Source organism: Melospiza melodia, chromosome 12 (genome assembly GCF_035770615.1).
Source record: "Melospiza melodia melodia isolate bMelMel2 chromosome 12, bMelMel2.pri, whole genome shotgun sequence".
NCBI classification, from domain to species: Eukaryota; Metazoa; Chordata; class Aves; order Passeriformes; family Passerellidae; genus Melospiza; species Melospiza melodia.
Genome location: NC_086205.1, coordinates 13,530,674 through 13,558,330, shown reverse-complemented (window position 1 = coordinate 13,558,330; position 27,657 = coordinate 13,530,674). Strand labels below are relative to the sequence as shown.

Genomic DNA, 27,657 nt, shown 5'->3' with positions numbered 1-27,657 from the left:
CTGAAGAACAACAGTGAAAGAGCAGAGATGGGAGTTAAAGCTGTACAGGCAGCACGTCATAGGAGGAACACAGGTGCTTTGTGCTAGCAAGGGTGACCCTGTAACTCAGCAGCCCCTGCTCTGCCCTAGCAGCGCTGATCTCTTGCCCACCTCTTCCCAAAGTAAAAGCAGAAGAGATGTACAAGTTGCATTGGGTAGGCAGTCAAAGCTTTACAGCTCCTGAATTGTGGAAGCACTGTTAAAACAGGGCCAGAGGCTGTGCAGTACCAGCTGTGTATTGTACAGCTCTATGTCACTTTTGTCTTCTCATATCCTTGTCATTTTTGCTACATACATTATATGTTACAATTACTGTCCCCACTTTTGCTTTCCTCTTTTTCTTCTCTCATGGTTTATTTTTCAGTAGTCTTGTACTAAAACACATTCAACTGCTTCCCTCATACTAATAATTTAAAGGTTTTATTCTCCTGTGCTGAAGCAGACTATTTCTGACCAAATCACATAATAGCACTGATGTCCAGATGTTTCACATCTGTTAAGTCCAAATTAAGGCTTTTAATCATTATTCCAAGAGATTTACTTTTTTTTTAAATTTTTCTTTTTTTTCTTTTTTTTTTTTTTTTGTCACTCTGACTTCAAAAATCTTCTTATATCCACACTGGATCTGAACGTGCTGATGCTTTGTGCAGGTCCTCTCCTATCCACTCACATCATTTTTGTTTTTCTTTTTTTTGCTGCTAAAGACAACAATGCTTATTCCCATTCAGGGGATGGATACACAGACTGCAGCTTTGCCTGTGTTAATAGTCTCTTTTCTCCATGTATATTTCTTAGCTCCCTTTCCTCCACCACATTAAATATAAAGTTCTTGTCTTCCAGTGCTCTGAGAAGGAACTGTTGTTCCCTCTCTTGTTCTTCACCTCACACTTGAATGTATTCTTATGGCTGCCTCAGGCAATTAAAAAATCTTTAAAAAGCTTCTTTGTCATGATATTTGCCCCAGAAATGATCATGATAAATGACAATTGCTGTGGATGCTTCTGGCTTGTGATTACAACTGCACGAAGAAATTGCACGTGCAGTGGTTAACAAGGAGAAATGGTGAAGATGCAACTTTTACTGCCATGATATGTCCATGCAAGCTATAGTACCTTGGTCTTAAAAAAGGTGACCACAAAAAGTTCAGCTCATCTAAAAATATGTTTAAAACAGCTTAATCTTAATGTAGAATCACCTACAAAGTAAAAGTGCTATGTTAATTATTTTAATAGCTCCTTCATCTGTAAGGAAAAACAAGTAAAATTAGATCTGGTGACTGAAAACTAGAATAATTCAGATTAAAATTATGATTCCTGAGAAAAATATACCTTGAGGCTTCATCACTAGTTGTCTGCAAATAAAGACTGGATATTGTAATTTATGCATATTTTTAGTCTGAATATAAAATAAATGAGAGGCTCTTTATGTGGGAGGCCTCATGAAAACTGGCCCAGAACTGTCTTACAACATTACCATTTTGTTTTGAAAAGGTTTTAAGAAACAGTGGAGAGAGTTTCTAACAGGCTGTCATTAACTCTGACTGGGGCCTGTGTGGAATGCCAGCACACATCCTCTGCCTCTGCAAACACCACTGACACCTTGCATCTGTCCAGTCTACTTTTCCCTAAATTTGTGCTGTGCACAATGGCTCTCTTTTTCATGATAATGAAGTCATACTTCTTCGGCTTAATTGTTTTCCCATAAACATATAATATTTATTTTTAGTTTTTACAGAAATTAGAGCCTGGTTGTTTTCCCTAGCAAGGTTCAGCATTGTGTAAACCAGTAGTTCAGAGCTTTAGGATGAGTTTTGTACTTACCACAGCCTCTCTGTAGCTGTTAGGCAAGAATCTAGCTTGTTGGTTAAGTCTTTAAATTGTTGAGGATCTGAAGCTTGAGCAGGAATTCTTCTCTGTGATGGGGGTGAGGCACAGAAACAGGTTGTCCAGAGAAGCTGTGCCTGTCCCATCCCCAGAAATGTTCAAGGCCAGGCAGGGATGGAGCTCTGGTCTAGGGAAGGTGTCCCTGCCCATGGCAGGGGTTGGGACTAAATCTTTAAGGTCCCTTCCCACCTTCCCACCCAAACCATATTGTGATTCTGTGATTTCTTTTTGAAATAAATACTAAAGGAGAGAAAGAAACTGAAAAGACAAGTCCACACTGAGCCATAGTCTACTAATTATAAAGTCATGTAAAAGAATAGAGAGCAAAAAAGTGATATTTTATTGTGAGTTTCAACTCTAGTGAGGTTGATATTATGGAGCAATAATAAATTGAAAGACTTCAAATGAACACCTGAAAAAGGTTTGAAAGAATAATTGCATGAAAGAAAAAAATTGCAACTCTGTTTTGTATTTTCTGGGAAATTTTGTGCTGAAATTAAAGCAATAAAAGCAGTTCCTTATTTGGGGCATTTTTTGATGCTGGCTGCCCCTTGAGAATCTCAGGTACTGTTCTTTTTTGTTTATCAACCAAACTAAAGCATCACCTTTTAGTTAACTGCTCAGGAAGAATAACAGAAGAAGCATTAAGCCTTAAAAGCTGTCAGTAAATTATCTTTTTTTTTTTTTTTTTTTTTTTTTTTTTTTTTTTTGAAGGGGGAACAAAGTGGTAGGGTCAGCTGTCTATTGGCATTTTATTTTTCCTTTTTACAGCTTCTAATATGCAAGATTTCTAGTCAACCAGAACACAGATGTCACATCCTCTGCCATTCACACCTTGAAATTCATAGAAATAAAAAGTCATTTAATTGCTGGATATAAATATAGCTCTTCTTCAGATATCTTGCTTCCTTGAAGTTCTTACGGTCAAATACTTCTCCTGATTGCTGCCATATTAAGCACAACACTTGAATTACTGAAACATCTCTATAAATTCCAAAATGAAGATTAAGGTAATTCTGACATTAATTAATTCTGATCCTGTGCTTTGCACTTGCTCTCTTTCTTTAACTAAAAATTACTGTCTGTATGAATGATACCTTATGAATTATTTGCTTTATCTCTACTGAAGTTGTAGTTACATCAGATCATTATTTGAAAGTCTAGGTCACAGCTTAAGAATAGAGCAGAAGATTGCAAATGGCAAACCCTATTCATTCTAATTACTCTCTTGTATCTACATCATAGGATTTAAAGACCTTAAGCTGTATACCTCTGCTGGTTGCAACATCTGTTTTGTGAGAGACTTTTCCAACAAGTGAATTCAAACCTGGTATAAATATGCAGAATTCTACTCGATGCAGTTTGCTTAGAAGTAGGTCCAGATCAGTTTTTTCCTATGATAAGTTTCTCATTTTATGATGTACAGTAATATCTGCTCTGGTGTCACACAAAATGGTGGTAAAAAACACTGAGAGTATAAAAACCACTTCTTGGCTGAAGAGTGCCTGTGTTCAAAGGATGTATACAGCTTTTTGGTGAAAGGTGTGCTAGCCATGGAAAAAATCTCTGTTAACCCTTAGAGAAAGAGCTTTCTTAGATATCTGAGAGTTGTTCTGTTTGTGAAATATCTATACTCTGTATATTTTATCTCATTGTTCCAAAATTAAATAAAACCCACACAGACTGATAAAAGTTGCTGTGAACCAAGCAAACAGGTGAAGATGCAGGAAGTTCTGCCACTCCTCAACTGCCTGCCCCTGATAAAACACACGTCATGCATTTTCACAGCACGGTGGCTTTGTGCTCCCTGATAGAAGAGTTTAACTTCTGCTCTATGGGTTTTGTCTTAAAGCACAATTTCTGACTACCAAGAAGTTATGATTCCCACAATGAAGAATGTTTCTCCACCTGGGCTGGCAGTTCTTGATATTCCTTGTGTCAAGACCTCCCTACTTGTACTGCAGCTCCCCTGCCCAGCAGACATTAAATAACAACACACACCGTGCACACAAATCTGCAGCATTATCACCACTTCTTACTGCAAAGTTAGCAAACAAAAAAAGAAAACATGCAATTTCCAAACAGCTTAACAGAGGGGGACAAGTTAAATATAAATGCAAGAGCTGGGTAGAAAGGCAGATAAATCCCTACACATTGTCAGGGAGCAAGGTGTGTGCCAGGCTGTGCCAGGAGAGAAAAAAACCACCAATTATTCAGGTGCACACAGAAATGAAGCAGTATTTTTCCCTCACTCACCTACAGCAGTAAATAATGTATTTTAAAAATTCTGTTTCTGTTCAGAGCCTTAAACTACCTTTCTCCTATGGTTAAAAACTGCCCTCACAAACCCAGGAAGGAGAGACAAAATAAGTTTCAATATGAAACACCTGAGCACCTTCCTTCCAAAGTGAGTATTCTTACTGAATTCTGTGGGCTACTTATGTGTTTAAATTTGTACTCCAGTATTTTGATAAATTGAAGTATGGGTAATTCAAAGTTAAATTAATAGTTTCTATTCCAGTAAACTCTATGTGTTTGGAAAAAGAAAGTTAAAAACATGCAGCAAACATTTTAAGTAAATGCATTTAAAGCTTATGAAACACAACTTTTAACAGTAATAATTTGTGATTCCAGCAATTATTTTCAAGGGGATGGAGCTTTAATTTTGCCTGCTATTCAGAATGAGATTGGGAGAACAATGGGCATTTTTTAAAAATTTGCCTTCAGTTGCATGAGTAAGGCCCTTCTGAAATTTTCCAAGTGCCATTAAGGTCCCAGTCCTTGTGCAAATTGGAACTGGAACTCCCGAGATGCTGTAAAGCAGGCACAAGCTGAGGGAGGCATGAGGAAAATGTTAGTTTTTCAATTTCAGTTTGACCCAAAACAAGCAGCAAAAGAATCACAGTCCAGACACTGTTCAGAAAAGGCTCAACACAACAGCTTTCTTATATAAATTAACTCTTACGCTAGTAAAGAAAAATGCAAGAAATAATTACTAGTTTTAAAGGAATTAATCAATATTTAGAAAATAGATCATTGTTGTCATGGGAGATATTTAAAGCATGTGGCTTTCTTTTAGCAAATAAGAGTGGGTTTTTTTGGTTACTAAATATTTAATCAGAACAGATAAAAAAATCTCTGTAAAATCTCCTTCAAGCCACTAGAGGATGAGTACTTCTCCATCAAAATAAATAGTTAAGCTGTAATGTAGCTTATCTAAGCCACACTAATAAGCTATTAAGCTGGTAATACAATTCAAATCCTAGCAAGTGTAAATGAGGGAGACAGCTTGAATCCTTATTGACTACTAAGATTATTAATTTGTTTATGGAAACCTGACTATGAAATTATTTAAACTATGCACCTTGGAATGTTAATATGCATAAAAAGAAATAGCATTTCAAAAAATGACTAATTAGGTAAGCATAATATTTTCTGTTGCAAGGTTAAATATTTCCATATGAAAATAATGTAAACGTTGCTTATATATTCTGTAAAAAGCTAAGAAAACTGTGATGAAGGTATGTACAACCTGACTCAGAGCACTGTGTTATGTCCTGCTTGGTCAGCTGCATTGGTTGACCAGCTTATTTTTCAAGTTGTTATTTTCTGCAAATACCAGGCTACTCCACCAACAGAATTCATTGTCTAGTGTAGCTGTCAGTCCTGAAACCATATTTTCCAATGTTTATATAAATGTCTCCCAAAAAACCTCAGATATAGACCAGAATTATCAAACCCTTTGGGGGTACAGGAACAACTGGAAATAGGGTCACTACATAACTGACTGTTCAGCCATCCTCTTTGTTAGGGAAGATCAGTCAGCAGCTCAACACAATTAGCATGAGCCAGGAGCAGAGCTTGAGCAGAAAGATGGGTCAGGTTCGAGAGGAGAACATTCAGATTGTCTGGTTTTCATGATTTGTTCTATAAAATGTTTAGAGAACTGGCCAAAGCTTGTTATTAACAAGTATCTTTGACAGCCTGTGCAGAAAGGTGAAGTCCTATGAGACTGCAAAAGGACAAAGCTTATTGAGGAGGAGGACAGAGAGAATTACAGCCCTGCTGCTTTACCAGCAAATCCCAGAGCAACCTGGGATATATACAAGTTATTTCAGAGCACTAGGAAGATAACAAGGAGACAAGCAGCAGCCTCTGTGGACTTATCAAGAACAAATCCTGTCAAATGGAGTTGGTTGGAGCGGAGCGGTCACCGCAGCGCCCGGGCCGCAGCCGGCGGAGGCAGCAGAGGGAGCCGGAGCGGCACCGAACGGGCTGCGAGGAGAACGGGGAACGGGGCCGGGGACATGGAGGAGAACGGAGAGGATTTGGGAACGGGGCTGGGGGCATGGAGGAGCACGGACAGGGTTTGGGAACGGGGCCGGGGGCATGGAGGAGCACGGACAGGGTTTGGGAACGGGGCCGGGGGCATGGAGGAGAACGGACAGGGTTTGGGAACGGGGCCGGGGGCATGGAGGAGAACGGACAGGGTTTGGGAACGGGGCCGGGGGCATGGAGGAGAACGGAGAGGATTTGGGAACTGAGGAACTGGGCTGGGGGCATGGAGGAGCACAGACAGGATTCAGGGACAAAATATCATGATCAAGCTGCTTGAGACCCTGAGGAATTGGGCTGGGGGGATGGAAGAGCGCGGACAGCCCTGAGGAACGGGCTGGGGAGGTGGAGGAGCACGGACAGGATTTGGGAACTGGGCTGGGGGCATGGAGAAGCACGGACAGCCCTGAGGAACTGGGTTGGGGGTTGGAGGAGCACGGACAGGATGCAGGGACAAAATATCATGGTCAAGCTGCTTGAGACCCTAATGAATTTTCAGTTCAGTTAGCATCACCAGTTATTTCTGCTCGCGATAGAGCTTTCGGCCGTATGTTAAGTGTGAAAGTTAACGAAAATTGTAGCCAGGAATCCTCCTGTGCCCTGTGATAGGGATGTGAGCAGTTGTCAGTTACGAGGAATTCAAATACTTCACTTTTGCAGAAGCAAATGGATAGAAGGCCAAGGAACAGGGCTTATCTATCTGCTCTCTGTTAGCTGATTTACAGATCTTGTACCTTAGTTCTAGTAAGAGGTAGTAGAAAATTCCCCAGAAGACTGGTAGAATAAAAATCGATTTTTCAAAATCAGCCGTAGGTAACCCCACTTGAGAAAACATACAGGTTCTCTGCCGTATGAGAAATGACAGGATTGGTGTTTATGCTTTTCATCTGACTCTGCTTCGGCCTCAACAGAACTTTAAAGTAATCATCAGCGAATTTCACTAGTGAAACAGTAAATAAGCAGCAAATGGTGAGCTGATCTTACGCAGGAGTGTCCCTTCTCGCTGTCTGCCTGAGCCGGGGCAGCGCTCGGTCCCGCGGGGCTCCTCTGCCCCGTCACTGGCATCGGCAGGAGGCCCGGCAGCCCCGGAGCGCCCTTCGGGCACCTCAGTAACGCGCTGCTCCCGTTTCACGGCAGCGGCCGGGGCGCAGCGCCGCTCCCCGTGCCCCGGCAGCTCGGCACAGCCCGGCCGCCGCCGCCCCGCCCGGGGGATTGGGCTGGTGCGCAGCACCGTCCGCTCCGCCTGGGCTCAGCCTGGCCCGGCGGATCGCGGCAGTCCCGGTCCCGGTCCCGGCCCCGCTGTCCCGGCCCGGCCGCGCCCCCTCAGCCCGTCCCGCCGGGCCCGCGCGCTGCGGGCGGGCGGCGCCCCCTGGCGGTCACGCGGCGGCGCGGCAGCGGCTCCGCCCCGGCCCGGCCCCGCCCGCCCGTTGCCCGGGGAACGCGGGCCGGGAGCAGCAGGGCGGCCGCTGCCTCCATCCCTCCATCCCTCCTTCCTTCCTTCCCTCCCTGCCGCCGCCAGCAGCGGAGCGGCGCCCGCACCCGCACGCCCCGCCGCCATGCCCCGAGCCGCCCCGCTCCTGCTGCTGCTGCTGCTCGCCCTGGCCGAGCGCCGCTCCTGCCTTCCCGCGCCGGCCAGCGCCGCGCCCCCCGGCCGGGACCCCTGCCTCAGCCAGCCCTGCCGCAACAACGGCACCTGCTCGCCGCTGCCGGCGCCCCGCCGCCTCCAGCTGATCCTGCCCCAGCCCCCGGTCGGCTACAGCTGCACCTGCCCCCCGGGGGTCACCGGCGACTCCTGCCAGGTAAGGGACGCGCCTCAGCGCCGCCCGCCCGCCGCGCGTCCTTGTGCCCGTCCCTGCCCTTGGGTGTCCCCGCGCTCTGCGGGGACAGAGCCAATGTTCCCCCCCGCTCCCGCCTCACCCCTGCCCCGTCCGCGGGCGGCTCTGCCCCGCTCCGCATCCCGCCCTTCCCGCTGCCCTGCGCCGGCCCTGCCGCCCCGGCCGGTCCCGGTCCCCGGCGGGCGGTGTCGCGTCCCCCCCGCCCCGCTCGGCCGCTCCCCCCGCCGGCTCCGATCCCGGCCGCCGCGGGTACCCGGGGCTGCGGTGGCCCCGGCGCTGCCCGGGCTTCCCCAGGGGCTGCCGGCCCTGCGGGCTGCGAGCCGCGACCACGGGCGGCAGATGGAGCGGCTTGGGGCTCCGGGCTCGGTCGGGGTGCGGGAGGATGGGGCTGAGCTCAGCCGGTGCTGCCGGGTTAATGTCAGTACTTCAGCCCGCCCCGCCGCCCAGACCTCGCAGGTTATTTAACACTGACTTACTGGAAGGTGAAAAGGATGGTCCTTGGAAGCGGATGCTCCATTGCATTGAATGCTAGTCCTTAAGTCGTGTCTCCAGCAAGCAGTCATTTTCATAGGCTAGGAGTGCTCGCTCCCACGTTTCGGGTGCCTTTTGAATTGATCTTAAATTCTGAAGGATCGGAATGTTCAAAGTAGGGATAATGATTTAAAATACAAAGAAGCAGTAAGCAGTATCTTTCTAATGTGCTTAGGATCTAATGTAATATAATATTTGGGTCCTAATGTAATATACTATTTGAATTTAATTATTGTAACGTGAAATAGTATTTTTCTTTTTTTTTATTTTTTTCTCTTTTGTCTCTAGCATTAAGGATCTTTGTTATCATGTTAAGAAATTCGCAAACACTCAGTTTTGTCTATTTCCAGATAAGGAAAAGCAGGTGCAGGTACACAGAGGTTTGTTTCATGCATGTGTATATGCTGGGGTACTTTCTGTGGCAGTGGCGTACAAAAGGCTCTGTGGATTGATGTCCATTTGTCAGTGCGCTCGCTCGTAAGTGCATTTGACATAGAAGAAAATGACTTCAAGTAATTTCAGTCAGCGTTTTAGTCTTTATTTTCTTGTTCCTTTGTCATGTAGTATCTGAAGCATACTGCTGAATAGATGAAAGGGATAATGAGTTTACTGAAGACTTAATGTGTAGTGGAGTGTAAGAGTCATTGTAAAGCAGGAGCGCTATGCACAGAGTTCTCTGCTTCCCTTGAAATGCCTCAGCTGGTTCAATGTAACAATGAAAGTGAAAATATTTACACTAATGAGATTCTGTAAAATCGGAGAGATGAAAGTGGATTAAATAGATTTCTCTTTGGCTATTTTAGATCTTGTCTTAGGAGTTTACTCTTTCTGTCTCTACAAGGAGAGAAAGAGAGCGCTGTGTGTTTGCTTCTGCACGTTGCTGTAAGACTTAAGTGTCTGAGATCGATGACTGAAAGATTAATGACCCTTTTGAAGACCTAGTAAAATGTAACACTTGCTGCCATCACACCTCCTGTGAAGTGTTGTGCCTGGGGATCTGGGTTTAATTGTTTTTCTAATAAAAGATATAGGCGATGTTTTCAGAGCAGTTATGTATTCTATTAACTAATAACAGGAGGCTCATGGTGTTACACATTTTGTTTCTTTTTATAAAACAGTGAGCAATGACCCCTGCAAGGAATACTGATAAAGAAATGAGTGCCACTTCTAGCTATCACATCAGCAGCAGAAGTGTGGATACCAGGTAGCTCTGGAAAGTTAATATGGTTTTTAAATGTAACTTTAACTGCAGACCAGGCAGGGTTTTTTAAAGGTGTAATATAATTGACAGTACACCCATCTTTGAGGTTTTGCTCATTTTATCAAAATAGGGAATAAATAAATGTTTTATAAATGCCTTACTTGTGTTACTCTGTCATTCAGCTACCTCAGAGATGTATCAGGTCTCATTCAGGTATCATTCAGATACCTTAACAGATGCCTAATGGCTTAAACTTCCACAAAGAAACATCATGTTTTCTAATTCAGTGACAGTAAATAACTATAATGATTTAGAAATAACTGTAAGGATTTTTTTTTCATGTGCCATTACAGGTTATGAGAAAACTATTGGCTAAATCAAGGCATCATTGGGATATATCTAGATATGGGTTTTTGTTTTAATGCTGCAGTTGTTACTGAACAGTTGGACTCATAGAGAGAAACACCAGGAAGGGAAGAAAGAATAGGAATTATTGTCTTTAGTTACTCAGATAATGGAAAGTAAGTTTGGATTTTTGGAATTTATGGTGGAGCTGGAATTCTTTGGGAACTCCAGCTTCCCTAAAAAGATAGGATTCCTTTTGTGTTCCTTCTTGTAGTGAAGGCAACGTTTCAATGATTCTGCTCAGATGTGTCAAGATTTTAGAATGAAGACAAAATGTTCTCAATGTGCCTGTGAGTCAGCTGGGCATGGTGAAGTTGATAATGCAGAAAGATTGCTGAGAGTCAAACCTGGAGACTGCCCATCAATTTTACCCCTGAAGATTTTACTGTAACTGGTTTGGATGCATCTGTGGATGCTGGTGCTGGCATGGGAAAAGAATAAAACTGACATCGCATGAGATACTTCTAAAAGTCCAGAGCTTTCCTATCACCAAGTGATGTATTTTACTGGGACAAGCCAACTCCATGATTTCACATTAGAATTGCTTTAGTAACTCATTGTTTATTTAACAACAAAAATTACAGGTCCTTCTAGTGCATCCATCCCATGAATTATGCATTTGTATATATTTCACATTTTTTATGGTTTGAATATACTTTGCTTTGCAAACTTCGGGCTTTTTTTTTATGGATTGTCTGCTCCTCCTTTGTGGGACATTGCTCTAATTTACTCCATTTGTTTTCATGGTTCTGAATTTTTTTCCCACTTCTCTTTACAATACTTCTAGTCTGTAAGGGAGACATAGAATTACTGTGTTGAAGTATCTTAAACTTTGGTCTGAGCAAAGAAATCACTTTCCCAAGGAAATTGTACAAAAATTATAGTGAATTCAACTGCCTTTTTTTCTGTGGGAATTTGAAATTGACCATTTCTCAGGTTTACACTGAGAGAATTTGATGAAATAAACTGAAATGAACATATACTAAAGTTCCATTAACTTTATATTCCCTAAAGCTTGTGTTTTACTTTTAAAAACAATCTTTGTTTTTAAATGACTAAGGTAATCGCTACTCTGTTATGTTTAATGATGTATAGAACCAATAATACACTTTTTCTTGACCCAGAAAGTTGTATGTAAAAATTAATCCTTGTTAGTGCCTCATGAAATAATTTTAGAGACATAAGACACAAAGTAAGTAGTTAGGAAATGAAAAACCTTCATGATCAACTTGAGAATTTGCTTAAAAATACAGACTTGAAACTTAGCTAATTGCATTGAGTTGCATGATGTTTATTTGATCCCATGCTAGTGCTAATTTTGTTAAAAGGCTATCACATGAAGAAATATTAAATTATTAATGTATTTTAAAATACTGTCATACATGCTTTGTTTTGCTTTTCTTGCTTTTTTTTAATTTAAATTTTTTCTCTTTTTGTTGATAATTTTCTTGTTCTTTTACTTTGCTGCTTCTTAATATATTTTTAGTTATTTTATAGATTGTTAGTAATGAAAACTAGAAAACAAGTAGTGTCCAAGCATAGTGAAGCAGCACTCTGACTTTGCAGCAGTTCCCTTCCATCCAGGCTGATTAGTGATGACTGCCTGTTCCACTTCTGACCCTGGCGTGGTAGCCACTGGTGCAGGGCGTTTTTGAGATAGTGCTCAAGTTACTCTTTTAGTAGCAAAGAGTTCTCTTTGGTCTTGGGGATGATTTGTTGTGCTTACTCTACTGGTTGTATTTCCACACCTAGAACAGAAAATATTTTTTAGACATAACTGTGGACATTTTATTTATAATGGAATCCGAGAAGGATGTAGCCTGAGTTTAAAAAAGTCAAGGAAGGAACTGATATTATAAAAATTGGACAACAGATTACATTTTAAATTTTGGTCATATAATTATTTTTAGAATTTTTAAAGTTATTTTTTATTTCCCTCCTGAATTTCTGCCTGATTGTTCTTCTTCATTCCCTCCCTTTTGTTTTGTACCTTTGAATGCCAGATGAATTTATTCTTGTCTTTGATCGTAGTATTTGAATGTTTGTAGACTTTAGTGCAGGGATTTCAGGATTTTTTGTCCTTTGACCTCTGCTTTTGTTCTTTTATCTTGTGTTGGGGTTTTGCTTCTTTTTTCTTTGGATTTTTTTTTGTCTCAGTAGATTTCTAGTAATGTGTTTAATGCTGAATGCAGAAATCCAGACTTAGCAAACTGCTGCGGGAAGAAGGGTTGTTGTTTCTTGGCTCACTGGGCTAATACTTCAGCATGAGCAGTATGAATTTCATTGGCCAGGTTATTTCAGGTTGCACTGGACAGTGCTGTGTAAAAGGACATCCTTTAATCTAACTGCTAAATCACCTTGGTGTCAGTATCCTGATTAATTCCTCACATGATCCTGTTTTCTATTAAGTGCTGACATCCCTTCTGAACAGTCTCTAGTCCTTAAATTAATAATGAATTCTCTAATATATTTCAAATGCTATTTTCCCATTCTGTACTCATTAATGAAGGGTATATACTTAGATGATGTGGTTATTGTGATTCAAATGTTTTATGATGTGACCACTGTGTTTGCTCTTTTACCTTTAATAACAGTAACATACAGAGTTAGCAGATGCCCTCCAATTTTCTTCTTTTATTTGGATGTCCTTAGCCTGAGTTCTGAGGTACCATGTTGTTTCCTGCTGACTAGCTCTGCTCACTCTTGCAGTACTTTCAGGATGCAGAATTTAAATATTTGCGCTGATGAATATACTATGTATGAGAAGAGGCTGTGAGAGCTCAGTTTGTTTTACTTGGAGGCCACAAAGGGGGATCCAAGTGCCCTTCTCAGCCACATAATGGGTGGTCACGGAGAACAGGAACAAAATTTTTCCCAGATGTAATCAGTGAAAGGAGAGGGGACACACATGCTATAGTAGGGGAAGTCCCAGAAATCTAAGGAAAAAATTCCATGCAATGCTGGTGGTCAAACACTGCAATAGGCATTTAGAGCAGTTGTAGGACCTTCATCCTTGGAGATTCTGGGCTTGAGTGCCCAAAGCCCCTGTGCACTGTGACCTGAGCAGGGCTTGGAGCAGAGAACTCCCCCAGGGTCCTTCCAGTCTGAACTGTTCTGTATATACACACCCCTGTATTTTTTTCCCTTCCCATTAGATTTTGCATTTGCCTATTAGTCTTGTCCTGTTCCTGCCTCCCCTTTGCTGGAAATCTGAATTATTTCCCTGTTGTTAAATATGTCTCTTTTCCATCAAGTTTAGACTGTAGCTGGATGCTGACAAAATTCTTGCCATGCAAGCAGGATTCCTAAGATGGCAATGTTACTGTTAGATATCTGAAAAATGAATTCCAGGACACTTAGTTTACATCTCCTTTAGTCACAGATGACTATATTCACATTGCACAGTCATTGCTGAGGTTTTTTTTTAATTTACAGTTGTGTGTCACATGGAACTTAGGGGTGTAATTTGTTTTCTGTGAGTTCCTGTGGTCTGCAAGTGCAGTGTTGTTCAGGCCCCTCGTGAACTCTGATCCCCAGGATTGCAGTGGAGCTGGTCAAGTTCTGCAGTGTGGCAATGTCTGGTTTCAAGCAGCACAGAATAAATAAATGGGAGAACTAGTTTCTTCACCCAATTTATTTCAGCTGTTAGAACATCTGGTTTCTCTGGGTGTAGTAGAAATGTATTTCCAGTCAGAAATTTAAGCTTTTAAAATTAGCATCTTGCCTTGAAGCATATAATGTGAAAATATGTAAGAGACTTCTCAGCAGTTTCCTAAGCATTCAATAAAACGTTGTGCTGCGATTTTTGCCATGTGATCTAAACAAATTTATTATAAATATCTGTAGAATAAAACTGGAATTATATAATAACCCAAACTATCTCAGTTATATGAGAAGTTTTTATTTAGGTATCATCTCACACTGACCTTTGGAATCTTTGTATTGTCTTTTCCAGTATCTCAAAAGGCTCTCTTTAAATTAGGTAAAAGAGTTAATTTTAAAGGCCAGTCAGGTCATTACATATAGTGCAAAATACTAAGTTCTGAAAAATTCCATCATATAAATGAAAGTTTCATGTGTTACTTTCAATACAATAATTTTTTTATGATTAAAGATTGCAAAAAGCTGGATCAGGTGTAAAGTACCAGAATAATAGTAGAAGATATGCTATGCTAAGATGTTTCAGATTTTCACGTATTTTATTGAGTTTATGCTCTTTGATCTAAGAGAATCAGTTTGCAATCATATCTGCTTAAAAACCATAATTGTTTTACTTTCCTTTGAAATAATCTAACTTGATGTTGTCATATGTATATTGTGTAGCTCTGGAATTCATCTTTAGTGGAGCAGGTTCTCAACGGAAGTGGAGTTGAAGGCCTTGGTTCAGTGTTACAGGAGTAGCAGTAATTTCAGTAATTTCAGAAGTGGCATTTTGCAGGATCTTGATTGATCACGGGATCATGAGTCCAGAAATCTTAGAAGATTATTAATTAAAATTAAAATTCTGTTTTAATAGGCAGATATGGGTCTGCTGAACACAGTGTCCACTTGACCACAAACATACATTTGTTGGTTTTTGGTTTTGCAGTTGCTTTTGGTGTTCTCACAGCTCACTCTGTACTTGTTAAATATCAAACTCCCATGATATTTTGTGTTACATTTGTGTTCCAGTTAATCCCATATCTTAATTGAGTGGTAAAAAATTATTCGGACAATTTTCATTTTCTGTCTTTCAATGTAACTGCATTTTCCTGTTATATTTTTTCCCTTTAAAAAATAATCTTCTCTCTGTGTGCATTTAGTGAATATTTTTCTTTTTGTGGTGCCCTTTCTGAACTGAGTAAGTCAGTTAATGATATTCCTGTTGTTTGTTTGTTAATCTAAAAAAAGGTTTAGTGCAATGCTAAATCCCATTTTTATGTATGCTGAGAGGTCATCTGTTCTCTTGACAACTGCGCTAGAAGAAAGGCTTCAATAATATTATTTTTTTTTATACTTTTGGTTGATGTGGTAAGCTGAGCTCAGCAACCTGCCTAGTGGCATGGTGATCCCCAAATGAAAGGTTCCAAATTTCCAGTGCACCAGCATCAGCTGAAAGCGCATTTTTTGGCAAAAGTAGAGCTAATGGCATGAAAATTTCTTAGTGGCATTAAGTCAAAATCTGAAGGTAGAAACAGTTTATTATGTGCATTTGACACTGTAGAGCACTGTTAATTAAGGATCTTGTATTGTTTTTTAAGTAAAAGAAGTAGTTTATTCAGCTTTTCGTTTCTGTATAGTTTTTCCAATTTATACATTACTGGAATGATGTAAATTCCAAAATAAACGTTCTCTGGAATGAAAATATTCATTTTTCAATATGAATTCACAAAACATAACTTGTAATTGTGTTATTAGAAAAAAGATCTTGAACTGTGATTCAGTTGTAATTTTCCAACAGTTTGGTAACAAGAGAAAGGTACATCAAAATAAACATTGAGAAAGTAATGTTTGCTTGATCAGAAAACCCTTTAATTTTTCCACTGACTGAGTATAATCTCTTACAAAGAAGCACTCAGGCACTCAAAAGCTGATTTGTGTGCTGCATATGGATCCTATTTGAGTTCAGCAGTACATATCAGTGCCCTATATTATTTTTCAAGTTGACCTTGGTTTACTTTACTATTATACAGACTGTGACAATTATAATGTATTTTTAATATTATATTCTGGTGTAAACCCTGAAAAAGTAGCTGTAAATTCTATAGAAAGGTCTGGAATTGATAGATAGTGGCTACGAATGGGATATCAGGATTTGGTGCTTGCAATTCTCACTGCCTTGCTGAGTCACACTGGGCAAAAACTCATAGAACCTTCTTACTTCCATTTCTCCTCTGTAAATTCAGTTAATCCTGGGTTTTCAAAAGGTTAATTTGTGAATAAATATAAAGGCTCCAAGACTGCTGAGTGAGAAGTACTTTATAAGGAAGCATAGTATTGAAATGCCAGATTCTGAATTACACATCAGTGATCCTATCAGGATATATTTAAATTCTAATGAAAAAAGGCTTCTTATTAAAGAAAAAAAAATCAACCACTTGGACTATTTTTGTATCTGGCAAATATTCAGTCTAGCAGTTTACAGATGAATTTAGTTTCATAATGTTCTTTCCCACTGGAAACAGGGCAATATATCAATGACCAGTATTTCAAAGACTTCTGTAGCAAAGGTGTTTGTGAACAAGGTGCTCTTGAATAAGGTAAGAACAGAATTCCAATTGACAATGAAAGTAGGGTTGTTTTACTGAGATAAGGTCACTGAATGTTAATGATTTTGAGAACTTTGTTGTACCTCATGTATTAGTTGCAACAGCAGCTGTATTGTCAGTTTGAGAAGTCTTTGGGGTAGCCGTAGGAACAATAGCTGTAAAGAAAGTAACAAGATAGGGTTCCTTTTCTTTCCAACAAGCCTCTCTTTCAGCCCAGGTAGCCTTATCTGGTCCTTTGTGCTGCATCTAATAAAGCTGCAGCTTGTTCACACAAGTGTACAAGAGGAGGAATAACTTCACTCAATCATGCCTATTCTGGATAAATAAATAAACTCTGATTCTTTGGGAGGAATATATGTGAGTTTTGGTGGGTGTATGTGGTAGAATCTTCACTGAGCTTGAGTGTTCAACCTGCAATTTGAAGATGTGCAGATAATGTCACAGGAGAGCAGAATGTTATTCCCTTCTATGAACAAATAGAGCTTGGTTCCCTGAAATCACATTGTGGTAAATTTATTTACAAGCTAGAGAAGGCAGAAATAGAGAGCACCCCAAGAAAGATCAGTAGATATGGAAAGATTTGAATCATGTGGGATGGACTACTTGTTCACTTTTATACAAACAGGAAGAGTCTGAAGGTAATCTTGTGACAAGGACAATCCCTTAAAAAAACAGTATCAGTAAGGCAGTTAAATTCTTTTAGGCATCAGCTATTAATTAAATCATGTGGCTAAGGAATATAAATGGACAATTTTTTGTAATTTTCCAGACGTGGTATGTTGCTTTGATCTCCCTTTGAGATGTTTATTGGTTTTGTTTGTCCATAAGGACAGTAACTATCACCAAGAACCACAATGACGATTCTTCAGTTTCTTATTCAGCCTTAGCGATTTGTGCATTCAATTCAGCAAATCTGTAAAAATTAATGCAAATTTTATTTTTATTTTTGCTTTAAATGTGATGTGTGATTTATTCTGCTGAAGAAATTAAGCAAATTGTTAAATACCTTTATCAAAATCAAATTAGTGAATGAATTTTTGTAATGGCTAGCCAAAACAATTTTTTTAGGTTTCTTACACACCTAGCAGTCTATTAATAACTTGTGATTAACTGTATACTTGTACTTCTATTGTAATCTAATTTTTAGGTAAATTTAACTGTTTTCAGACAAACTGAACATTAAACAGAAGGAAGAAGGCTGTGTAAAAGTCTAATAATAGTTTATGAGCTAAATGCATTTTGTGTTGAGATTTCTAATTCTGCTGTCTGGTCACAAGAGAATTTTCTGGCATTTATTGTGATTATGGAACGCCAAGGTTGTGTTCTGGTGTGTGGGGATCTGAGAAACTTTCTCATTTGAGAATGTCTTTGAATTTCAGGGAGTTGGGTTACATGAGGTTTGCTGACATGGGCAGGGTCTGTAAGATCAGATACTTGATTAATTCTTTTTAAGGGTACAGTGTACTGTGTGATGATGGCATATGTGACAACTGAAGAAAATGGTGTTGAGTCCCCTGGGAAATTAACATGTTTAATTGAAGGAAGGACAAATTGACTTAATACATGACTGTAATAGATTCTAATGTTAAAATTTGTCTAATAATTGCCTTTTAAAAGTAATGGAAAGGTACTGAGTTGATGTTACAGAAATTCTGGTTAATCTTTCTGAGGATTTGTGGGGACCTGACTTGTACAGAGAATTTTAAGAATGTGGAACATCTTTAAAACGGTGCTTGGGACTTGACTGTGATATCACTTAAAGCTGATGTAAACTCATAGTAATTTTTTTTGTCTATGAAAATATTAAATGTATATTTAGAAATTGTTATTTCAGTAACCATTTGAGCTTTAGTTTCCTGGAATGTACCAAAGAAATTCTCCAAGGTGAGAGAACGCAGGAACAAGGTCAGCTATGCTGTTTGATTCCAAAACACCTTTCCCTCCAATTAAACATCTTCCCCTGCAATCATCAAATGTCATAATTTTATTTTCTGCATGTGAGTGAGAAAGGATGGATCATTAGTTACAGTGATTCTGCCTTTTCACAAAGGCCTGCTTAAGAACAGCAGGATAGATCTGACGTTAGTTTGCTCTCTGACTGTCAAGTCCTGCTGGTTGCAGTGTGTAGCAAGCCAGGGTATGGTCCAAACCTTGCTGGTTTTGATTTAGGAACATGGAGTCTTTTCTGTTGATGTAACATATTTGTGAGTGATTTAACCATGTTTTATGTTTACATGAGAGGTAATGTAAATCATTATACTAATCAATTGAAGGATGCTCTGGAATGACAGCTGTGCTGACAAACCTTAGTATGTGACACAGCAAATGCAAATGTAGCATCTTAGTTATTTTTGCATGATGTATGTGGTTTTCACTTTGTAATGAGTTCTGCAGCATCTTCCAGCTTCAGATTTCTAGTTCTGAGGACATTTTTGTTTTCCAAGATACATTTGCATCCAGCTGTATTCTGTATTCTCAGATTTCCTAAGCTCCTTGCCTACGATGGTTCACCCCACTGAGAGGTGGGGCCTTTCCTGCCAGCAGCTCTTGAGCTGTGGGAGCTGCTGGCTGGCAGAGGCTCTTCAGCCTTCTTGGCAGTGGGCAGGGCAGTTCTATGAAGTCTTGAGAACTTCAAGGTACCCTGGCAGTGTTATGGCTTTGAGATCCTATTCTCTGATTCAGAGAGTGGGGCTGCAGCTGAGGGCTTCGAGGGGCAGCATTCCCTGATCTTGGAGCAGAACATTAGTGCTGCAGAAGGGAGGTAAAGTGTCTGTCAGAAACACATCTGTGATTTGGCCTCCTCTGATCAGAGGTGCCAGCACAAAACTCATTTTAATCAATCAATTGTCATTTTCTGATAACCCCTATGTTCAGCTAGAAGTTTCTATCACTTGTGGTGTCTGGAGAGAAAAGTTACTGAGTATTTAATGGTGTATTGATTTATATGCTAACTTTGCCATTACCTTATCTAATTTTGGACATAAAACTGTTGAATACCAGGTGTTGATCTGCACAGTTTATTTTTCTCAGTCTCTTTAAAATAACAGAGATGAGATTTTCTGTTTTTCAAGGGAATTGTAAAGGTGTGAGGTTGATTGCTGATCAAGCTGAGCTGATGAAAGTTGTATCCCTCATTTTAGAAGAATTTGCTTTCTTTCTAGAGACAATCATGTCAACCCAGAGGGAACCAGAGTGTATGTAGGGATGTTCCAAGTGCAGAAGCTAATTTGCAGTCATTCTACTGCAATTATGGATGAGTAGAATAATAAGTCATTCATAGTCCGTTTAAACCTCATAGAGTAAGTGGGATGAAGATGAGTGTGGAGCACAGTATTATGTGTTTGCATTTCTTTAGTTAAGACAGGAAGCTTTGGGAAGAAAAAAAAGGACAGAAGTTAAACTTTATGAATGACTTTTAAGCTTGTATAACAGATAAGCTGAAATATTTGCTGTAGATATTCATCATAGAATGAGGAAATCAATACATTCAGGCTTAATGACCAAGCACTTGTGTCTGTGCTCTGGAGTTTGACAGTTATAGAAGCTTTGATTTCATGTACAAAATCTGCTCTGAGCAAGGGAAGTTTGCATTGCTGTGTTGGCTGGTTTGGAAAGGGAGAGCTGGGCTGGGGCCCTGCTCTGGCATCCAATCCCACAGCACTGCTGCTCCTGAGCACACAGCTGCCCTTGCCTTTGACTTTCACAGGCTGAGGAATACTTTTGAGGATGCTAGCTAGATGAGTAAATATATACTTCAAACGGCCATTAGAAGGCAATCTATTTGAAATATTCTCTAGGTATGTTTTTCTGGTTTTCCTCTACCTTTATCAGAATAACATCTGTTCGATTCCCTGTTTGTTTGATGCTTTGGCATCTGTTCTCTGCAGTTGCAGGAATGTAATTTCTGTAGCTTCTGGTGTTGTCTTTTAACTGTGAGTTGCATAAATAAAGTTAGCTGCCAAAAATAGTTTTTATTTTCTTCTTAGACAAAGAGGATTTAGATGCTGAAAAAGTCTGATAGCTTCTTTTCTTGCTTGACTTGCATTTCAATGGCATTGTGGGATTTTCCTTTTAGTACTGACAGTTCTTTAGGTATAACTGAAAGGATAGTTGGTTTGAATTTTCTGTGTCTCAGCTAGGTGAATTCACATACTATATCAGAGAATTTGACTGCTGGCCTTTCCTCTAGCACTTGCCTGTATTCCAGGTCTGAATAAATGCATTAATGATGCTGCATAGTGTTCCAGGTGTCCTTAGCACTCTCACAGGTATGAAAGGATTATGAATTTTTCTGCTCCTATTATAATACTATATACCATTGTTCATGTGGATACAGCAACCCACATTATTTTTAGCCATCTGTACGGATTTTTGAATATTACTTCTTCGAAGGCCAGCATTCTTCTTTAATACAGAAGCAGACATAGTTAGACGTCTGCCATAGGATTTCACATGAATAGAAATATTAAGAACTAATTTGTGGCATTACGGTATGAATTGGGATATACAAGAAGCAGATAATTTAGAGAAAAAATAGTCAGTTTTCATTGCTGATGAGTTTCCAAATATAATAATATTTATTCTCCTTACCTTTTTTTTTTTGGTAGCAAATCTGATTTGCGTTTCCACAGCGAATGCTAGAGAATTAACTAGAGTGATCCAGTTAGTTTTCACTTAGTCCTGTTAAACAAATGATGGACTTACAGGTAAAATATTTTTTCTCAGCAGCAATAACCTCAGCAGTGACTTACCAGCTAGAAATAATGCCTATATTTTAGTTCTGAAAAATGTAGTGATACTTGCTCAATGCTTGACAAATTTAGTAGATTTCTCTGTTTCTATCTTCTTAACCATGACTTTCACTTATGACTTTCACTTATGAACATTAAGTAATACTGTTATTTCAGAATGTATTTAGGTCTTTAGCCTTTTAAGATCTCATTTCTGCTTTGGCCAATAACTAATGTGGAGGTCATGTGCCTTTTTGCTGAAGTCATATTGCATAGTCATCTACATCAACTTGGAAGTGTGAGTGGATTGCATCTCTTCTTATTCCAGATTGAGTGAGAGGATTCTTTTAGAAAAGAAGTTTCTCTAAAATTCCTTTTTGTGAAATATGTTGGGAGTCAGTCTTTGTAATTCTTCACAGCTGATAATTTTTGATTTTATTTATAAGATCGAATTTCTGAGGGACTAGGTCCTTCAATGAGTTTTTCCAGTTGTAATTACAATTTCACAATTGTTTTACTGTTCCTGTTTATTCTGGAAGGATGTTTCTGGAGCAAGTAGATGGCTCCTACCACCAAGCTAGCTGAGAATGGGAATTTTATTTGAAAATCCTAGCAAGCACAGAGGCATCATTCTGAACAAATTTGTTTTCAAGATTTTACTATGAAATTAGAAATGCTTTCTGGAAAATCAGATGACAAAATAACTCTTACTAATGCTGCAATTCATCTTGTTTTGTTTGAACTAACTAGACCAGATAGCAACTTTCTTATTTTTCTACACTTGTGATAACTCAGTACAGACTGATAGTGTAAGTAAAATCTGAGATTCCATTTTTGTATGGGTTTTGGAATTAATTTAGAATAATCTATTGTTGAAGTGTAACAATAACTTATTACTAGCAACATTTAAAATAATAATCTACAGTGTTGCATTTGAGCTTAGCAGTTGAATTGGACTCCCATCATTTCTATATAAGCAGATATACCCAGTGGTGTGGCAAGTGTGGTTTAATTTTTTCACAGAGGATTGTGGTGCTGCTGACAGTCTTCAAGAAGCTCATTTCTCCAGGTACTCTGAAATGGCTTCTATAGAGCAGTGCAGCTCAGAGGCCTTGCTCTGAAACCTTGAATCATTTGCTATGCTGAATAGATGTGGTAAGCACAGTTTGTTCTAGGTGCCCTTGGGTTTTGTGCTTTTTAAATTTTTTTTTTAATGTTTTCATTGTGTATTGCTATAGGGTGAGTTCTGTGTTGGATTCTGTGTGAAGATAAAATATTTGATATGATTCAAGATGAATGAAGAAAGAAAGAAATAAGAATCTGTTTTGCAGGCATATTTAAATTCCTAATTAAAGACTGTTTTCATTGCACTCAGCTGATTGTGGATTGGATCAATAGACTGCAATAGTGATTAATATTTGCAAGACTGCATTATTGGTCAATTCAGATTAAATAATTCTGGCTACAAATAATAGATGTAAGAAAAAAATCCTGTCCTCACCCTGCTTGTTCTTCTTTGTCTCCTGCCTGATCTGTTAACATTGTTGTTTTTTGATCTAAAGGTTTGGAAACTTGGTGTTGCAAGTCTTGATTTATAATCTGCCCCTAGAAATTTTCTCGCAATTTTCTTCAGCATCAAAAGTTTCTGTGTGTCTATAATGTTGGAATAAGATATGCTCACATTTCACTTTGGAAATCTCTTGATCTTTTAAGAAAAATATAGACCTTCAGACTACAAAATGGACTCTGTATTTTTCATTCCAAATATTGCAAACTTTCTCATACAATTTAATAATATGGTGACCTTTTAGAGCTTATAGAGGTCTTCTTCAGAGCTGGTAGGTACTGTAGATTTTTACCTGCCTATACTGATTTACTTTCCTTATTGTCCCTATCAGATTTATTCTAGAAGTGTTTTAGTAATAAATCTCCAGCAATGTGGTGGATTTTGGTGCTATGTTTAATTGTGCCAAAGTCTTATTTTGTATCCCTTTGTATTTACACCTTCATTTTGTCCCCCTTTTATTTTTCCTTTATCAGTTTACCTTGTTACAGGACGTTATTATTTCTTTAGTTTGTCTTAATTTCTGTAGAGTGGTTCTGAATCCCTGAGAGTGTTCCTTTGTGTGGGCTACAACCTTATGGAATTCTCAGTATTGGTTAAAACTCCTCTTGTTATGATGAAACATTTTCACTCAGTAGTAATAAGCACACCAAATACAAATTCTGTTTTTCACTTTATTGCAGGTTTTTGTTTGTGCACCTGTGACAATGCAAAGGTCTGCTTTCTTCTCCTAACTTCCTCCTGTCCTTGTATGTTTTGGGGAAGTTTTGTACAGAAGGGCTGAAACTGGGATGGAAAAGCTTTGGACAAAATCTTTCTCCTGCTAGTAGTCACTTTCCATTATCTGTTATTGGGGAAATAGCATACTCCACATGGAAGAAAGCTCCAGGGTACTGATGAGGATCATGTGGAGTCACCTACATTTGTCTGTGTAGAGCTGAGCTTTATTTAGAATGGTTAATGCTGATCAGGAGCTAACAAAGCTCCTGACTCCCTGCCAGCTCCATGCACAATTACCCTGGTCCCTGGAGTGTGGTGCTGAGGCACTGCAGCTGACTGGTAATGCAGCATCATGCCACAATTAACCCTGCTGAGCCAGCTCCAATGTTTTCCCCATCTGTAGTCTGCTTATTTTCCACCCTGAAAAATCTGCTAACAACTGAAAGCTGAATGTAGTCATCAAATTGTCCACGTGGAATTCTATTGTTTTATATGAATAAAATGAGCCAGTTCTGATTTTGTGTCTTAGGAAGTTTCACGGAATGCTCTTTACTAATTACAGTAGCCTACAGATGCAGGAATCTTTTCCTGCTCATTTTTCCCTGACTGCCAGGTCAGCTCTCTATAAATGCTGATGCACATCCAGCTCTCTCCCAGCTGTTTGCCTACAAATTGCAAATCAATATTTGATGGTCAGCCAATTGTCTTTTCTGGACTTGGTTGAAGTAAAGAATTTTTTCTTTTACAAATAATATATATATATAAATAATCATTTATTTGCAAATGATAAATGGCATTTCTTGGAAGTAAGAAATTCTATTTATTATTTGTAATAATAATGGCTGTTTCTCCTTGCCAGTCTGGCTCCCATGCCAAGACAGCCTTCTGTAACTTGGTCTGATGCAGCGAATGAGCCTTCTCCAGGAGACTCTCCTCACAGGAAAGTGTGCATTGTCTGAAAGAAGCCAGGCTTGGTGCATGTCTAACAGCTTCATGGGTGCTACATCAGAGACACAGTGTCAGTGCTTCCATCTCCATTCCTCTGCAATTTAAATTCAGGTGTCTGGGTTGCTAAAGGACAAAATCAGATAGTTCATCTGAAAAAAGGAGCTATCATATAGATTCACAAAGGTTATCCTTCCATCTGTTTTTCAATTAACAATGAGAAACACCTCGTAACTTTCAAACAAAATATGCGAAAGTTAGGAACCAGAACATGTATATGTAAGATGTAACTATTTAGACAAAGAACTTTGCATAATGGGTTGGCATTTGTAACAAAATGTTTTGAACTTGATGTAATAGCTGCAGTAATAAAAAAATATTCCAATAGTTATCAGAATGTCATCTGGATGTCATGTCTTTTTTAGGAAAGCATATGAAATCTAAAATTCAAAAATCCAGTTCAGCACATTTTTAAAATCAGGGTTTTGAAAACTGTAGAGTTTTGCAATTGATGTGTTGTGATGTGTTTTGGTTTATACACCATTCACTGTCAGTTCTGGCCAGCTGGTAAGACCAGTAAAAGTGTTCAATGATACCAATTTTGAGGCTGGTGCTCTGAGAGTCTTTTAGGTATTTATCTAGCAAAATTACCCTCACATTTCAGTAACTTTAAGTGTCCATGAGTGCTGAAGTGTCCTAATTAATTTGTCTTCTTAGAATTAACATAAAAAGATCCTGTTTCATTCTGAATATGGGTAACTAATTAGTTACAAGTACTTCTGTTTATCTGGCTTCTAATATTAATATTTTTCATATTATATATATAATAATATTGTTGCTGCAATACAGTGAAAAGCATTGAGTGATAAGCATTGTTCTGTTTATCTTGAACCATAATTCAGCTCTGTTTCCTAGAAATTCAGAACTATCTTATTCCTGTAAAAAGTATAATGTTTTATCTATGTTTGCATTTTGCATGTACATGTAATTCTTAAAGTAAAAGTATTTTTTTGGTTGTTGGAAGTAGAACCATATGATGATAAAAAGTGAAAAAAACAATTTGATTTCTCAAGAGAAATGCTTCTTCACTAGACACATAAATGGACACCATCTATTCCTATCTAAGTTTCTTAGGGGAAATTATTGGTGCTGTCTTGACTGAATGGTTGAATGCTTAGTTGATTTTTTAAAGAATGAAATAAAATTTCTCAGTTGTAATCCATCATATGAAAGGATTGCTTATAAAAGCTCTGGTTCTATAGACATCCACAAAGTAAGTGTTCTTGCTGTTTTGAAATATGCTTGAAAATTAATGCCGTATTGATAGTCCAAAAGTATAAAAGTGATACATGTTAAACTCTAGGGTCATAGGCATGTTTTACATGGTTTCTTTTTTCAGAAGACACCCTGAATGGTTTCAGACTGCATGAGTCCAGTTGAGAATCATTGCTTTATTTCACTAGATTTTCCTGGGTTCTAAAAGGATGGAAACTAAGCAGCCCCTCTGGCTCTTACTTGCTCAAATCATTCGTGCATTAAACAATGCACATGCAAAGCAATTAAATGCTGTCAGTGTGAAGTCTGTTTGTACAGTTTTGTTGTAAGACCTGGAGAAATACTTAAAATAGCAATATCTAATAATAGAGAATGTATAATAGAAAGACTTAATAGTGTGGAACAATTCTTTCTGCAGAGGGTTTTGCAGAGGGCACACAGACTCTCTCAGTGGCTGAGGTTCCAACCTTGCTGAACACCAACCTCGAGCGGCTGCTGTGGCTTTTTGCAGCCACACCTTTATTGAAAGTGCAGCGTGGCTGTGGCCCTTGGTGCTGCCCCAGGAGGGACGGGACGGGACGGGACGGGACGGGACGGGATGGGATGGGATGGGATGGGATGGGATGGGATGGGATGGGATGGGATGGGATGAGATGGGATGGGATGAGATGGGATGGGATGGGATGGGATGGGCCTAGGGCTGGTGCCCAGATGGGTTTCCAGCCCAGCTGCCCTCCAGCCCAGGCAGGGCAGGTGTTGCTCGGTCACATCAGCGCTGTCCCTGTCCCTGTCCCTGTCCTGCTGATGCTCAGCCACTGTGCCAGAGGAGCTGCGAGACAAAATCCCCGCGCTCAGGGGCACAATTCAGTGGTGGACAAAATCCTTCAGCCTGGGAAATGCATCCATAGCACAAATCCTCACTGCAATGCCATCTGCATCCTTCCTTTCTCACTCCTGCAGAATCCTCAACGCATTGTTTGTGTTTTATTGCTGTTTGAGAAGTGCACAGTCAGTAAAGTAAATTTATTGCCACCTCTTATGTTAAAATTAAACAGAGAAAGGTTTATAAAATTAGGAAATACGGAGTCAGGCCTGGAGGTTTTCTAGTTTGTTTCTGAGTAGGAGGAAACAAGTGTATTTTGCCAAGTATCTTTAATTGTAAAAATGTTAACAGTAAGTCATTCTGATATTTTTGCAGGCAAGGAAAGAAGTAAGATACTATTTTCATGTTACAAATGGATGAATCATTGGGATTTAAAATGTTTAACAATTTAATTTTTAATCTGCTGATTTTAACAACAGAAATTTTTGGCATATGCTTGACGTTGTGCAGAGATAGTTTATTTCAGTCTTGTATTTACATGATGGTCTCTTGCAGTAAAAAAAGGGAGGGAGGGGGAATGAAAAAGGAGAAAGAAGGATGAAAGTTCACTTAGGGCTTGCTTTGCTTACTGTGTTGCTGCAGTGGATGGTTACTCAGGTTGGATGAGGACGAAATTTTAGTTTATGGAATTACATTGTCAGCTAGAACTCAAATAATTGATCAGTTTCTGGAACATAGCTTGCACGTGTCTCTGCATCTGTGTTCAAAATGAGTAAAAATTATTTGTGACTTTATATTCAGGTTTACTTTTATCAGATGAAATGCAAAATTTCCACTTTGGGCTGGCATGCTCTCCAGCTTCCATGTCACATTATCTGAAATCTGTGCTGCCAGCAAGTGTGAGTTGTTTTGCTGGATTGCACAATTTCAGGGAATAGTGATAGTTTCTCTTCAAAACTATCAACCATTTCAAATTATAGTGTCCATTATCAGGAAAATAAGTTTTCTAGCTTGCACTTCTTTCATGCTTAGTCTTGTCCAGATGCAGGGATATCAGTGAACTGGTCCTTTGACGTAATAAACCAAGCGTGTATTCCTAGGCACTTCTAAAAATATGAAATCT

General features: G+C 39.3%; 1 protein-coding gene across 1 annotated transcript in view; it reads left to right on the top strand.

The window, feature by feature from the left end:
- Positions 1–7,798: 7,798 nt before the first annotated feature.
- DNER (delta/notch like EGF repeat containing) overlaps positions 7,799–27,657 on the top strand; it is a 107,755-nt gene continuing 87,896 nt past the window's right edge. The window contains exon 1 of the mRNA XM_063166863.1: positions 7,799–8,056. Within this exon, the coding sequence (XP_063022933.1) occupies positions 7,814–8,056 (243 nt within the window). The 5' untranslated portion in view covers positions 7,799–7,813. The remainder of the gene's footprint in view (positions 8,057–27,657) is intronic.